The sequence below is a fragment of the Acipenser ruthenus genome, chromosome 8 (genome assembly GCF_902713425.1).
Source record: "Acipenser ruthenus chromosome 8, fAciRut3.2 maternal haplotype, whole genome shotgun sequence".
In the NCBI taxonomy this organism is placed as follows: Eukaryota; Metazoa; Chordata; class Actinopteri; order Acipenseriformes; family Acipenseridae; genus Acipenser; species Acipenser ruthenus.
Window position 1 is genome coordinate 17,010,051 of NC_081196.1, and position 16,605 is coordinate 17,026,655.

Consider the following 16,605-nt stretch of genomic DNA (forward strand, 5'->3'; position numbering starts at 1 on the left):
CCCATTCCCTGACACATTCCGGCGCCTCCTTAAGACTCACCTCTTCAGACAGCACCTGTAGAACTCCTCTGTTTTTCCTCTGGGACACTTATCACCCTTCCTTAAATGCGCTTTACTTGCTCTTATCTGCCCCCTATTTTACTGCATTTAATCCTGTACTTCAGAGTACTGTAATCTGCCAAGTGTTTAATCTGTAGTATTTTGTATTTAATCATATCCTGATGTAACTATCACTGACACTGTTCTCTGCTGTATTATTGAATTGTATTTTGTCACACTTGTACTTGCTTGAACCAAAGTCATTGTATTTATCTTGCTCTTAATTGTATTATTGCTTGTATTGTGATACTTGAAATCTATTTGCTTGCGATTGCAAGTCGCCCCGGATAAGGACGTCTGCTAAGAAATAAATAATAATAATAATAATAATAATAATAATAATAATAATAATAATACTGTGTAAACACGATAGCTGACAAGAGCCCTGTCTGCCAAGTGGTTGCTTAGTTATTGTTTATTTGAATCACAGTTTAAAATCTCAAAACGAATATCGACTTGCGTTTAAACACTCTCCCGAAGTCGTGAAAACACTTCAATTAAACACCTGGATACTTAATTTTCCTTCCCGAACACTACTAGTGCTATGAAGTACTTGTACAGTATGTTGCACTCAGCGTCGTAACCGGAGCTGAGGTTCCAGTGGTCGGACTTATTTCAACAAGCTATAGCTGGCAGTACTATGACTGCTTGGTATTTACTATTCAACCTCCAACAGAGAAAATTAAGGAGTGCTTTGTACTTTACCAGAATTTGTACATGAGCATTAGCATTGATGATGCAAAAAATCAATCAAAGCCACGACCTCGGTGTCCTCATCATCATAACTGGTTGGACATGATTGTGAAGGTTAACGTCGTGCAGTAAAATATAGGCACTAGGACCGTAGGGAGCTCCCCACAGAACAGTACGTAGCTACGTGTGTTTCCTCCTCTGAACAGACAGGTTTGGCTGAGAAGGGAAGGGGGATGGGTTTATGTCACTGATGGCAATATTTATTCACTCGTACATAATAACCTCCTAACCCACATATTAGAAACTGTAACCCTTGTTTGTGATCATCTGTCGGGCAGATACCCCTGGGAAGTGGATGAATGACAATTAATTACACGCAAGAAGACGAGTGTGTGAACATGTGAACTTGGCTCTTTGAAGAGGTAACTTTTTTTCTTCTTCAGTGTAATAGGACTATATCTAGCTGCCGTCATAAACGTGGTGATATGCAATAGATTGCACAACAGCAAAGAATGGAGTTGAAACCTGTTATCTGGTGCTGTTGGGTGCACGCGTTCTCGATCGCATTCGATTGTGTTCTGACATATGTTCTTAAGGAAAAAAAATGACAATATTTTTTAAAATATTATGTTGTAACATTACAATTATGTATGTACAATTGTCTATTTTTGTAGTTTTTTTAGTAACGATGTAAAATTAAGGTAAATATATGGCTCCATGTTCAGCGCGACAATTTGGGAAAGTTCGGGCTTTTCAACTCACTGGGTTGCAACTCATTGGGTTGTGAGTTGAAAAGCATGAACGATCCCAAACTGTCCCGCTGAACACGAAGCCATATGGTCACCGTATTTAAAATGACATTAGTAACCCTGATGTTGCGCATGGGTGATGTTGTAACACGTAGGCTGTATTGACACAAGGTCAGTAACCCTTACAAAACAATATTTTGGACTGCAAAGCAGTTGTGCTGCAAAATACTCATCATACTAGTACATTGTACTGGGTTCAGTAATTGTGTCCTGGTAGTTTTTTCAAGGTCACAGAAGCTGAAGGTTGAGCTTTTGAGGACCTTACCACATAGATTACACTTCATTAGAATTGGATTCAGCCATTTCCCAAGGTCACTGAATGTGTAATACTACTATAAATTCAGGTGGCCAGTTCTGAAGAATTACTGCACTTAACAAAACCCCATGCAACAAATTGTGGAATGGAAATGTGCCCTTGTCACAGACCAGAACCTGCTAGTGAACTGATTTTAACAAACATTCTATTTGCTAGGAAAGGAAACAGATGATTGTCCACTAAATTATTTTTGTTTGTCTACACAGGTTTTACTTACACAGCTTCAAGTAGGACTGTTCACAGAAACAATAGGATTACACAGAAAGCAACAGAGAAGGACACAATGAGCCCCCATCCTGTTGTCCAGGCTGTTATTGACCTGTCTGCAGGGGCTATAGGTAAGACAACACATAGGGCCATATTTTCATGGTGATTCTTTTTTAATATTGTAGCTCTAATTTTGTATTTGAAGTCAGACAGTGTGTGCTAACGGGGAGTGCTGTGGATTCTGTTCCCTGTCGGTGAGATGAAATGACGTTAAAAGTTCTATAACCATGAATGCAGAAGAGCCTGGCTCTTTTGCATGGTGGTTAAGACACTCGCTTGCTGTGGATGGTTACACCACCTCATTCCATTTCTAACATGCGTGTTTTAAAATCTTCATTTTGGTGTTACCAGGCACCTTCCTCAGGACCTAAAGTTTTCTAAACAAACAAATCCTTGCCATATGTCTAAAAAAAAAAAAATTAAAAACTGCACAGACAAACCCAAATTTGACTTGTTGACCCGAATAGTTTGGTAAGGTTTCAAGTTCGTTTGCATGAACTTTTAAAACTGGTGAAATGCAACTGAGGACTTGGATAAAATCATCCTTAATGGATTGGGTCTGTATCCAGAATCCCACAGGTTAATTGCCAGAATAATGACATTAGATAATGATAAGCCGGATCTAATAAATGCACAGTAAGCTATGAGGATTGACAAACCACACTTTAGGGGTAACCCCACAGTGGAGCTTCTGGGGATAGCGTGACTATGATATGCCAGCCTGAGCAGATGAGTTTAGGGTGCAAGCTTTAAAACAATGGAAAGTCAGTGACAGTCAGGGAAATACTTGACTCAGCACTGCACTGTGAAAGGAAATCAGAGCCATGCATTGTATCTCAACAAAACAGCATTATTTTAGTTCAGTATACACAAAACCACATTCTTTTTTTAAGTTACCCTTTGCCCTGGTACAAATGTGGCAGGGATGGGGTTAAATTCTCCTCCCTGCCCAGGTTTATTGTGTCATGTGGGAATAATGAACAATCAATTAGCATCCAGCCATCTGACATAAAAGAAGGCCTCAGTGCCTCAGTAGGGAGAGGTAGCAAGGGTGTTTTTTCTTTGTGTGCTGTTTTTGTTAATTTTGCAATCCAGTGAAGGCAAAGCTCAGCCTGGAAGCCTTATTTTTGTAAGTTTTACTTTGTGTTTATTGTCTTTGTGTTTTAAGAACCTTTTTGTTTTGAACCAGTTCAGTTTACTAAACAAGGCCTATTTGTTTACAGTGATTTGTGTCCTAACATTTGCTGTGACACCTTGTGGCGGAGTGTCCCGCCCCTATTTATTATTATTTGTATTTTTGTTTGCGGCGCGGGTAAAAGCGCCGCGTCTTTTATTGTTATATTTAAAAAACCCAGTGAGGATGCATGACTGATCAGCTACTGATTATTTAACTAGCTGACAGTCATGCATCCTTACCAAACGCGTGCAGACTCTGGCCGAGGGATAATAAGATAATTACCAACTAGTTAATCCCTCGGCCAGAGTATATAAACCTGTAGCTCTCTGCACTCGAGGTTGGGTGTACAGAGGAGAGTACGGGGAGCGGAGAGAGCGAGTCACATTTGGAAAAAACAATTGCTAAAACGTGTTGGATTCTCCAGCACGACACTTACTTGTTTGTTTGTTGATTCGTTTGGCCCTCGTGCCCTTTTGTTTTGTGTTTTGTGTTTTGTTTAAATATTTTGTTTGTTAATAAATACGCTGAGTGCTACTGCACTCAGCTTCACCCGCCCATCCACTGTTTTGGTGTCAGTTACTTCCTGGTCCGTGACGTCATCCACTTCACCACTGCGAACCAGACTGCCACACACCTCCATAGCGACACCGCTCCAATTTACTTGGCATGTACAGTCAAATCAAATAAAAATAAAAGCAACATAATAATATTTTCTAAGAATACAATATTAAAAAGAAAGCAGCTTCAAATTACATTTTAGATTTCTTTTTTAAACTGTGCCTTGCCTTTTTATAAGTAGTTTTGAGTTTCATTGATGTTTCTTTAATGGTCCGGGACAGTGCTTTGCACAGTTTTGAAAGCCCAGCAACTTTAGTTTTCTCTTGCACCTTCATCATTCTGGTTTTGGCTGCCCTTTAGTTTGACCCCTCACTGAACCTGCTTTGTTTTTCTAAAGTGGTGCCTCTGAAGTTTACCCAGGGGGTTTGTCGAGAGGCACCTGTTAATTAGTGCTATCATAACACTACGTTCATACGTCATACAATCAAATGTTTTAATTTAAAGCTACTTGCTCTTTAATGCATCAGTATATTCTTCTTTCTGTTTTTTAGGAGGAACAGCCTGTGTGCTCAGCGGTCAGCCCTTTGACACTGCCAAAGTGAAGATGCAAACATTCCCAACCATGTACAAAGGCTTTGTGAATTGTTTTATAAGCACATACAAGCAGGTCGGTTTCCGAGGACTCTACCACGGTACTACCCCGGCTCTCATGGCTAACATTGCAGAGAATTCTGTTCTCTTCATGTGTTACGGCTTTTGTCAGCAGGTAGTTAGGAATCTGGCAGGAATAGACAGCGAGACAAAACTCAGGTGAGGGCTGGACAACACCAACAGGAACGTAGGCTTGCTCAATAAGAAATGCTAGACCCTGTTTTCTTTCGTTTCCCTTAATAATTTCTAGAATCCTTGCCCTGCAAAAGGGGTCATTCTTTTAACAAATCTGTGTGTAATTATACAACAATGTAACAGGTATGAATACACACACATATAGGGGTGCAAACTGTCCTATTGTAACCTGTGGCGGAGTGTCCCGCCCCTATTTATTATTATTTGTATTTTTGTTTGCGGCGCGGGTAAAAGCGCCGCGTCTTTTATTGTTATATTTAAAAACCTCGTGAGGATGCATGGCTGATCAGCTACTGATTATTTAACTAGCTGACAGTCATGCATCCTTACCAAACACGTGCAGACTCTGGCCGGGGGATAATAAGATAATTACCAACTAGTTAAATCCCTCGGCCAGAGTATATAAACCAGCAGCACTATGCACTCGGGGTTTGGGAGTGTAGAGGAGAGCGGAGAGAGCGGAGAGAGCGGAGTGAATAAAAAGTAATTAACAATTGCTAAAACGTGCTGGATTAGCCAGCACGACACTTACTTGTTTGTTTGTTTATTCGTTTGGCCCTCGCGCCTTTTGTTTTGTTGTTTTGTTTAAATCTTTTGTTTTGTTTATTAAATACGCTGAGTGCACTAGCACTCAGCTTCAACCGCCCATTCATTGTTTTGGTTTCTACTTCCTGGTCTGTGACGTCACCACTGCGAGCCAGACTGTCACATATGGTGTCAGAAGTGGGATAAACAACGCCTCCAACAGCCGGACCAGGATTGAAAAGTGCGTTTTTTTTTTTGTTTGTTCGTGTTTTTTTTTCCAAATTAAAAATGGGGAAAAGTAGCCGGAGGAGAAAGCAGCAGCAGCAGCAACAACAGCAGCAGGAGGCGCAGCAACATCAGCCTTACCTTGCCACACTGGATATCTGCCTCACCTGCCTGAAGGGTGAGGAGTGGTGCTTCGCGGTTGGTGAGGTTGGGCACGTGGCACCAGACCAACCCCCTCCATGGCAGGAGAAAGAGGAGCCAGAGCGTCCAGTGAGGGAGGACCTGCATCCTCCAAAGAGGACGAATGCACTCTCCTCTGAGGGAGTCTGGGACTGGCTGGTGGAGCCGGGGAGGGATTATGAGGAAGCCCTCCCTGCAGTGATCAACCTCCTGTGGGCAAGAGATGGGGAGCGCTGGGAGGCCTGGGAACAGCAACACCACCCAGCTTCCCTCCCAGACATCGCAGCCATGGTGTTCAACTACCTGGCTGCGGATATGGGAGAGACTCTGCTGCTGCCATCTCCAGCGCCAGAGGGAGAGGAGCCATCGCTGCCGTCTCCAGCGCCAGAGGGAGAGGAGCCATCGCTGCCGTCTCCAGCGCCAGAGGGAGAGGAGCCATTGCTGCCATCTCCAGCGCCAGAGGGAGAGGAGCCATCGCTGCCGTCTCCAGCGCCAGAGGGAGAGGAGCCATCGCTGCCGTCTCCAGCATCAGAGGGAGAGGAGCCATCGCTACCGTCTCCACCAGCAGAGGGAGAGGAGCCATCGCTGCCGTCTCCAGCGCCAGAGGGAGAGGAGCCATCGCTGCCGTCTCCAGCGCCAGAGGGAGAGGAGCCATCGCTGCCGTCTCCAGCGCCAGAGGGAGAGGAGCCATCGCTGCCGTCTCCAGCGCCAGAGGGAGAGGAGCCATCGCTGCCGTCTCCAGCGCCAGAGGGAGAGGAGCCATCGCTGCCGTCTCCAGCGCCAGAGGGAGAGGAGCCATCGCTGCCGTCTCCAGCATCAGAGGGAGAGGAGCCATCGCTGCCGTCTCCAGCGCCAGAGGGAGAGGAGCCATCGCTGCCGTCTCCAGCGCCAGAGGGAGAGGAGCCATCGCTGCCGTCTCCAGCGCCAGAGGGAGAGGAGCCATCGCTGCCGTCTCCAGCGCCAGAGGGAGAGGAGCCATCGCTGCCGTCTCCAGCGCCAGAGGGAGAGGAGCCATCGCTGCCGTCTCCAGCATCAGAGGGAGAGGAGCCATCGCTGCCATCTCCAGCATCAGAGGGAGAGGAGCCATCGCTACCGTCTCCAGCATCAGAGGGAGAGGAGCCATCGCTACTGTCTCCACCAGCAGAGGGAGAATGCCTGCTGGTTTCGCCTCCACAGCCTGGGGAGGAGCCCGAACGTCCTACGCCCGAGTGGGAGGAGCCCGAACGTCCTACGCCCGAGTGGGAGGAGCCCGAACGTCCTACGCCCGAGTGGGAGGAGCCCGAACGTCCTACGGCCGAGTGGGAGGAGCCCGAACGTCCTACGCCCAAGAGGGGGGAGTCGGTGCGTCCACAGCCCAAGAGGGAGGAGTCGGTGCGTCCACAGCCCAAGAGGGAGGAGTCGGTGCGTCCACAGCCCAAAGAGGGGGGAGTCGGTGCGTCCATAGCCCAAGAGGTGGAAGTCTGCGCTTCCACAGCCGTAGGACCCAAGCTGCAGTCCCAAGAGCCAGAAGGGGAGGAGTTACAGGCTCAACCCCCTGAATTTTTCTGGGGGGGAGAAGGGCAGGATGCTGGTGTTCCCCAGCAGCCTCTATTTATGCTGCTGAAGGGAGCACGGCACACACCAGCCCAGCCGCCACAGCAGAGGGAGCCAGCACCGCCACAGCCTCCCTCTGAGTGGCCAGCATCCGCCCCATCGCCTCTGCCTCCACCACCACCAGGAGCAGAGCAGCAGGAGCTGCCTCTGTCTCCACCACCACCAGGAGCAGGGCAGCAGGAGCTGCTTCTGTCTCCACCATCACCAGGAGCAGAGCAGCAAGAGCTGCCTCTGCCTCCGCCACCTCCACCAGCAGAGGGTGAATGCCTGCTGGTTCCACATCCACCGTCGTGGGAGGACTGCTTGCCCCTCCCACCTCCACCAGCAGAGGGTGAATGCCTGCTGGTTCCGCCTCCACCGTCGTGGGAGGACTGCTTGCCCCTCCCACCTCCACCAGCAGAGGATGAATGCCTGCTGGTTCTGCCTCAACCGTCGTGGGAGGACTGCTTGCCCCTCCCACCTCCACCAGCAGAGGATGAATACCTGCTGGTTCCGCCTCAGCCGCCGTGGGAGGACTGCTTGCCACTCCCAGCTCCACCAGCAGAGGGTGAATACCTGCTGGTTCCGTCTCAGCCGCTGTGGGAGGACTGCTTTCCCCTCCCACCTCCACCAGCAGAGGGTGAATACCTGCTGGTTCCACATCCACCGTCATGGGAAGGACTGCTCCTGCCCTGCCTCGCACCACCCAGGGATGCCTGCCTCGCATCGCCTGGGGCTGCCTGTTCCACATCGCCTGGGGTCGCCAGGGATCCTGCTTCGCCTGGGGTCGCCAGGGATCCTGCTTCGCCTGGGGTCGCCAGGGATCCTGCTTCGCCTGGGGTCGCCAGGGATCCTGCTTCGCCTGGGGTCGCCAGGGATCCTGCTTTGCCTGGGGTCGCCAGGGATCCTGCTTCGCCTGGGGTCACTACACTGTGGTCGGAGCCCCACGGAGGGGAGCTGCCGGCCATGAAGAAAGGGGGGGAGGTCAGGAGACCAGCTCCCCCAGCCGCACTTTCGCGGCCGGAGATCATGTGGTCAGAGCCCCACGAAGGGGAGCTGCCAGCCATGGAAAAGGGGGGGGAGGTCAGGAGACCAGCTTCCCCAGCCGCACTTTCGCGGCAGGAAATACTGTGGCTGGAGCCCCGTGAAGGGCAGCTGTCAGCCATGAAGAAGGGGGGGGAGGTCAGGAGACCAGCTTCCCCCGCAGCAATTTCGCTGCAGGAGAAAGGGTGGCCAGAGCCCCACGGAGGGGAGCTGTCGGCCATGAAGAAGGGGGGGCAGGTCTGGAGACCACCCCCAAAAATTTTTTGGCCAGAGGAGCTGGCCGGTGCGCGGGCCATTGGAACACTACGGCTGTTTGGGTGGGAGGAGGACATCCCACCGTGGCCGCCACCTTTGGTCCGCTGCTGCCCCTGTTCCTGCGCCGGGACTGCTAACCGGGACTTTGGGGACTAAGGGGGGAGGTGGCCGAAAAGGCCATGTGTGCTGCGCACAAGGGGGGGCATGTGTGGCGGAGTGTCCCGCCCCTATTTATTATTATTTGTATTTTTGTTTGCGGCGCGGGTAAAAGCGCCGCGTCTTTTATTGTTATATTTAAAAACCTCGTGAGGATGCATGGCTGATCAGCTACTGATTATTTAACTAGCTGACAGTCATGCATCCTTACCAAACACGTGCAGACTCTGGCCGGGGGATAATAAGATAATTACCAACTAGTTAAATCCCTCGGCCAGAGTATATAAACCAGCAGCACTATGCACTCGGGGTTTGGGAGTGTAGAGGAGAGCGGAGAGAGCGGAGAGAGCGGAGTGAATAAAAAGTAATTAACAATTGCTAAAACGTGCTGGATTAGCCAGCACGACACTTACTTGTTTGTTTGTTTATTCGTTTGGCCCTCGCGCCTTTTGTTTTGTTGTTTTGTTTAAATCTTTTGTTTTGTTTATTAAATACGCTGAGTGCACTAGCACTCAGCTTCAACCGCCCATTCATTGTTTTGGTTTCTACTTCCTGGTCTGTGACGTCACCACTGCGAGCCAGACTGTCACAAACCTAATAATTACAGTAAAGTTACATTTTGTGAAGTGGAAAACCATATTTTATATGTATTCTTGCTCTTTGGTGTTTTCAAAGGTTGTATCTAAATTATCCCTCTAATCCATGCATTCTTATTTTTCTCCCTTCACTTTGCAGCAATGTGGAAAATGCTCTAGCTGGCTCGTTTGCCTCAGTATTCTCCTCTCTGGTCCTGTGCCCAACGGAGCTGGTGAAATGTCGACTCCAGGCCATGCATGAAATGGAGGTGTCGGGCAAGATAGCAAAAGGGCAAAAGTAAGTTTGACCGGAGTGGCATCATAGTATCAGTCAAGCCTTGTAACATTGTTTTTATTTACACCAATTTCAGTAGCGTTTATTTTGTTACCAGGTGGAAAAATGTTGTAAATGCAGAAAGATCTTAATAGAAAAGAATCTAATGTTGTTACTCCCTTTACAGCATTTCAAATTCAACTATTTTCTTATCAGTTTCCTTTTAAAAGGGTATTACAGTGTTTTTTATAACTTGAAAATATCTAAATAAAACAAAACATTTGCTGAGTAACAGTTATATGTTCCTTTAATTATAAACAATATCTTAAAATAAATTTGGTAATTTGAAATACAATTAAGTACTGCACTGACATGTACAGGAATCCTCATTATTACAAACTCGGTTTATACCCTGTATCGTACGGACACGATGTAGCATGATTCACAGACTTGCAGAAATCATGAATTTGAAAAAAAAAAAAAGTATTCTTTCGAAACTGACTGTTTTATTTGTTCTGTTGTTGAAGAAGAACTGATAGAATGTGTATTTTGAGAAGTGGAGTCGTGTTTACAGCACGCAGCTGGTACAGCAAACTAGATGCATTCTGTGATACTGGAACTAACAGATACAAGTAACAGTCTTTCCATCCAATGAACTGTCAAAGTTTTAAAAAAATAAACTTCCCATAAGTCCTTCTTTTAGTGCTTAGCTCTACGATGCAAATTATATATATATATATATATATATATATATATATATATATATATATATATATATATATATATATAAATTAAATAAATATATATATAATTAAATAAATATATATATAATTAAATAAATATATATACAATTTTAGGGCTGTCAATTAATCGCAGTTAACTTCATTTTTGTCCTTGTATTCACTCCAACCTCAAAATCTAATTAAACTTCAATGTAACCTAAATCTTGCATTAAATCCATTTCAGTAAAAGTTCTTTTAACCCCCAAACAAAATTAAACCAAGTTGGATTGTCCCAGTAAGCTACGACAAATGATTACTTTATCCTCTGCTGGGATGAAATCTGATGAAACTGGGTTGGGACATTCTTTAGCACAACTTATTGAAAATATCAGAATCTGGGCACAGAATGAAGTGCCTATCTGTCTTTACATAGGGATATCTGTTGCACTTTTATTTTTTACATCTATCTGGAGAACTGACATACTTGTTTTTGTATCTTGTCTTCAATTGTTTCATAACAGGTGTGTAACCTTGATATGTTGAAAAAAAAAAAATTGGTAGCTCTTTGTTCAGGGCTGTTGCAGTGCTAACATGTAGGTATGCTTACTTTTCAAATTGCAGCTACATAGTTATAAGTGAAGGAGTGTATTTGCTATCTAAATAAATTGACCTTGATGGTTTCACCTAACTGATTTGAGGGTTGTTGTCATAACAGCTATTCTCAGCCAAAATATTGTGAATGCATTTCTGGCTGGAGGATTGGCTCAGGTGCCTCTGTTTTAATACAGAGATTTGAGCAGCACTTTAGATTACATGATATGAATTGTATTACATTGCAATTACTGGTAATTAACAATGGTTACTACTCTTGCACAGTAAAGTGTATTTACCGTATTACTTCAAATTTAAGACGTGCTTTTTTAACCAATTATTTCTTCCCAAAACTGGCCTGCGTCTTAAGTTCAAGTATAGAGATGTGTATTAAAATTGTCAACAAAAGATGTGACTTCCCGAGTACACAAACAGCAACGTGACTGGCTGCCAAGAAAAGACGAACAAAGACGTCACTGTCCGAATACACAAGCAGCAACGGGATTTATTGCCAAGAAAAGATGAACCAAAGCGTTACTGCCCAATCTCGAATCATTCATGATATACAGGCAGCCATTTTCAAAAAAGCAGCATTATCTTCCTGCGGAATTCGAAGAGAAGCTTTTACAATTTCAGCATTTCGTTATTAGGCTCAGTTCTAACAAACAGTACCAGCTTGGACAGATTGGAAATGCTGATCAGACCCCCGTATTTTTCGACATGCCAAGCAGTAAGTTCCCAAAAAGGGTGAAAAACAGGTGCAAGTAATCACGACTGGAAAGGGGAAGCAGCGCATAACTGTAATGCTCTGTGTGACAACATACGTCGTTTTCTTATATGTGGAATGGAGGATGTATCTTTGTAAAAGCATCTTTTATTTTATATTTTATTTATTCCTCAAATTGAGGGTGGGAAAATTCGAAGGAATACGGCACATGGAAATTATTGTTACCTGATGCAATTACTTGGTAAAGCATGACACGGGTCATTCCCATTTAATTACACCCGTTTTCTACCAATTGTTACATGTTATGACATGGTTATGTATGCTTAGTGTTCCGCGTTTCCTTCTTTTTTTTTTTTTTTTTTTTTAAATCTTTAAAAAACTTTTCCGGGAATTTTTTTCGGAGTATATTTTACATATATTTAAAATAGGGATAAAATCGGTAAAAAAAAGTTTAATTGAAACATCTGTAAAAAACAGGGGCGGGGGGGGGGGGGGCGGATCTCAATATACACACTTTACATGTGGAATATCGCATAGCGGTTCTGGTTTCTGATTAAGTTTAATGTCCCTGGCATGTATGATGAAGCAGAATATGTGCAAGTCGTAAAAATTAGCTGGTACTTTGCAAACGTTTGGGCAATCGCTGTGCTGACAGAAATAGTATCTAGAGTAGATGTAGGATATATGAACATGACATCAGCACAAAACAAGCCAGGTTTATTTGCCTTGACGTGCAAGCCATTGGGAGACTCGTCAAAAATAACACTGGACATTTCCATCAATGTGTTCCATATAAGTTTACCAACTATATCATCACCATTTTCTTTCTGATATTTACGATTAAGATTGTCGGCGTTAGTCAGTGTTTTAGCTGATGGACAGACGGTGACTTTGTGCCACAGTACTAATACATACCTCTCTGCAATACACAGTGGCTGTCCAGCAAAGCACAGCGCTCTGACAAACTCATTAACAGTCATTCTGCGCTCTGTTTTATTAAAGCGTGTGTAAAAGCCACAGAAATGGATTGCTTGTCTCTCAGTTCACTTTCTTGTTTTAGCTTAATGTGTCACTTTCAGTATGTTCTTTTATTTTGTCAGCGAGAACATGTACCTCAAAGCAGCAGTATTTGCAGCGCTATGCATCCTCTGCCTCATCTGGCCCACTTCTGCTATTTTTGCCTTTTGTATACTTCGAAACATTCATTTTCTTTTGAATATTCATAAACTGATATACATTTTCTCCACATTCAGTAAAAATCTTATATTTTCGTGTATTTCAATTTAGTTTTTGATCAAGCTAGTAGTTACTACGCCCAGCAATTGCCACAATAATCGGACTTTGATTGGCCAACATAATCTGGTGATAGTGAACTGAAGTGTGTTTGTGAAGTGACAGAGAACCACGTTTGAACGTTATTTGATGTCTAAACATCTGCTGTACCCTAGGATACAGTGTAGGGCTGCTTATTACAATGTCAGAGTCAAAATAAAACAGCATTTTAAACAAAATATTGTGTATTTCCTAGAAAATAGTACCTGGAAAATATTAAATAGACAAAAATCGGGTATAAATCAGTAAAAACCGACGTCCAGTTAAAAAATCCTGTCATTTTTCAGTAAAATTCGGAATAAACGGAAACGCAGAAAACTATGTATGCTACATAAGCTAAAGTACAGAAAGTACAAAAATGTCACTGTTTTTTCAAGCGTAATAAAGTATCCTGTCTGTTCTTGCATTCTGTCTCCAGCACGGTGTGGTCAGTGGTTAAAGGAGTCCTGCGCTCCAACGGTCCTCTGGGGATGTACCAGGGTCTCACCAGCACTCTGGTCAGGGAAGTGCCCGGATACTTTTTCTTTTTTGGGGGCTATGAATTCAGCCGCAGTGTATTTGCTTCAGGAGGCAAATCCAAGGATGACTTGGGTAAGTATCATTTTCAGCTTTTAGTGATAATGTAAACATTTTTTAATGTTGGAGCCTTTTGACAAAATGTTTGCTGCTAGTACACTTCTGTACTGTAGGCAGGTGTAAGTCCTGCACCAGTTTAGATTGTAGTACATTTTGATTACTAAGGTAAAAGAAACAAACCGCTCTGTGACAATTTTAGCATCCTCTGTCGTTTATATCAATTGACTCCAGAATGGGTCTGCTTGGTCTTTCTTATTGTCGTGGCTTGACCTGATCAAGGTTCCTGTGCTGATGTGTAGGTGTCCTTCCTGTGGTATTCAGTGGTGGGTTTGGAGGGGCTTGTCTCTGGCTCTCTGTGTATCCGATCGACTGTGTCAAATCCAGAATCCAGGTCCTCTCCATGGCAGGGAAGCAGGCAGGCTTTCTCAAAACCTTTACCAGTATCGTTAAATACGAAGGTAGGCGCTTTTCTTGTTTCAAAAATTTTACTTGCGTTTAAAAATCATTACTTCGTATTCATAAACGTAAGTAATAGATAAAACAGAAGCATTCGCTAGCCAGCAAATACAGTACTTTTCATAATTCTATTATAGGCTATGCAGAAGCTTTTTTTTTTTTAGAACCCCCTCCCCAAACAGTTTATTCACAGTACAGAACGTACATTTAGTAGTGAATGTATGTATGTGCAATGTATCTTTTACTTAAAGTAAGACATTTAGTTTCTTTTAACTGCATTGTCTATTGGACAGATTGGCCCCATTCACAAACCCTGAGTTATTTTCAGGATTTATAGGGCCTTACAGTCCAAGTTTATTGAATGTCTCAATACAGTATTTGTAGTGTTTCATATCAAGTGAAGGTTATACTAAATGAGACCAGCCATGTGCTTTCATGTTTAAAGTTGTTTGGGTCTTGCTTCCCCGCCAGGAATACCAGCCCTGTACTCCGGCCTGACTCCAACAATGATCCGCACCTTCCCAGCCAATGGTGCACTGTTCCTGACCTATGAGCTCAGCAGGAAGATGATGATGAAGCAGTTTGACACTTGAGCTATGTGCTGCCTACCTCGCCTTCTGTTTGGAGAAAGACTGATTGCTTTAAAGACTTTTTTATATGGGGTTCATGCAAGCCGTCTACTAGGTGGTGATACACAGCACTAGGGTCCGTCAGACACGTTTTTATCATAATTGTACATTAAAGGCCAACTCTTTAACTCAGTCCGGAAGTGCTCGCTTTGATTCAGAAATGGAGCTAGTCAAGGCTATGGACCTTGACGTTTCTACCCCAGTGTCGAAACATAATCTAAATCAACATTTATTGCATGCCACTTAGAGGAATAATATTGAAATTAAAGGGTGCTAATACTTAAATATAAAATTAATAAACAATGCACATTTTTACAGTAAACTGGATGTGAAACCTAATGAACTAGAATTACTTCTCCAAAAGGGACATCACATTTTACTGTCCATGCAGTACATTAGTACAATATTGTAGTATTGACTTATCTGTTGTTGATCTGTTTAATGGACAGCTGACACAAATGTTGTTTTTTTTCATATTCTGCCAAGAACTTCTTTTCTCTTTTAAAAGCCTTTAATACTTGAAACGGTACTTTATGTAAGTATAATTTAAGTATAATTTCTATAATCTTTCTTTTTTTTTTTGTGGTTTCTGAAAGTGTTTTTTTCTGAATGACTTTTAAAAATGTATTTATTGGTTTAGTTGCTAGTACTGGTCTAACATGCATCTACAGTATGATTAACAGTTCCAATAATGTGTAACTTGCGGTGTTGTAACATCAAGCATATTGCAGCATTAATAGCAATGTTTCTCAGCAGTGAGTAACGAGAAGAGAGGAAATATTTTAGTGTATTTTTTAAGTTAATGCAAAAGACTTCTTAATCCTTGTTTTAATAAGAAAAAAACACTTTTTAATAATGTTTTCTTAATTTGTCTCTTCCCACCAAAACTGTTTCTTAAAGACTAAACACCACGGCCAAAAAATGGAAATATGATTTCAAACTGCATTATCTTTCAAAGCTAAAACTGCAATATGAAAAAAAAAAAAAAATAGCATGAAATATAACACTAGACTCTCTCCGAGTCAAGACCTATACTGTATACAGTAGTAACTTGGTTAGAAGGGTTGTAAAAAGACAATCCAAAGGCAATCTAGCTGTCTGGAGGAACGTGTGAGGGGATGGAGATTTACTTTACTAAAATAATGACAGCGATCTGCTGGAGAGAAAGTGAGGAACAGGATGGAGCAGAAAATGCAGTTACATTTCTCCAATGTTGGCAAAAGTTACAGGGACTAAATTATTTAAACGTGACACCTGAGTTGTTTGGAATCTCTTTAGAAAGCATTTTATTTTAGGGAGATATTGAAGATCACATGGGCGCTACAGTAAGAGAAGTGATGGAGGTGGTGGGGAGCATAACAATCTCAGGAGGGCAAGATACCTGCTCCTTGTAAATTATATATTGTTCATGTCTGTCCGGTCAGGAGTTACAACGTTAAACTCTGTTACCAGTATTGCTGCTTCTATTAATGTGACTATGATGTTGACAGAAAACCAGATGCTCATTAATAGAAAGGGTAAAAAAACATTTTGTTTTGAGCAATGTTTCCATATTTTTCGACCATGGTGTGTTTACTGCCTTTATAGATGAGCTTCAGTACATGTCTGCCTACTTGCGACCTGTTATACTACATAAACACACTGGTCTTAAGTATACATCTCATAGTGTGTTGAATACCCATGTTCTTAAGTTAAAATACAGTTAACTATTAAAAAGTCTGTTTTGGCGAGTTTGATATTTGTATTTTTTTCTTTCATTGTGGCATCTTATGTTTCCTCTGAATTACCATCTTCATAACCCATTTATTCATGGTTCTTCATCCAAACTATACTCGAGTGCAGGCTATGGGGCTGCAGACGTTGGTGTGACATGTAATGTGGTCCCAGGCTCTGCAGTCATCATTACAAACATTCATTTCTGTGACAGTACCACCGTTGGACTGATACTGTATCTGGATCGCTATGTAATTTGATAAGCGTGTCATGTTCTATTGATTCTGC

The 16,605-nt window shown here is 43.3% G+C and overlaps 1 protein-coding gene across 1 annotated transcript; it reads left to right on the forward strand.

Moving 5' to 3' along the window:
* Positions 1-960: 960 nt before the first annotated feature.
* LOC131737738 (mitochondrial ornithine transporter 1-like) lies at positions 961-16,340 on the forward strand. Its single transcript, XM_059028629.1, has 7 exons — positions 961-1,214; positions 2,124-2,255; positions 4,471-4,729; positions 9,458-9,595; positions 13,362-13,534; positions 13,819-13,977; positions 14,447-16,340. The coding sequence occupies exons 2-7, from the start codon at positions 2,201-2,203 to the stop codon at positions 14,566-14,568; spliced, it is 906 nt and encodes a 301-aa protein (XP_058884612.1). The 5' UTR covers positions 961-1,214; positions 2,124-2,200; the 3' UTR covers positions 14,569-16,340.
* Positions 16,341-16,605: the final 265 nt, after the last annotated feature.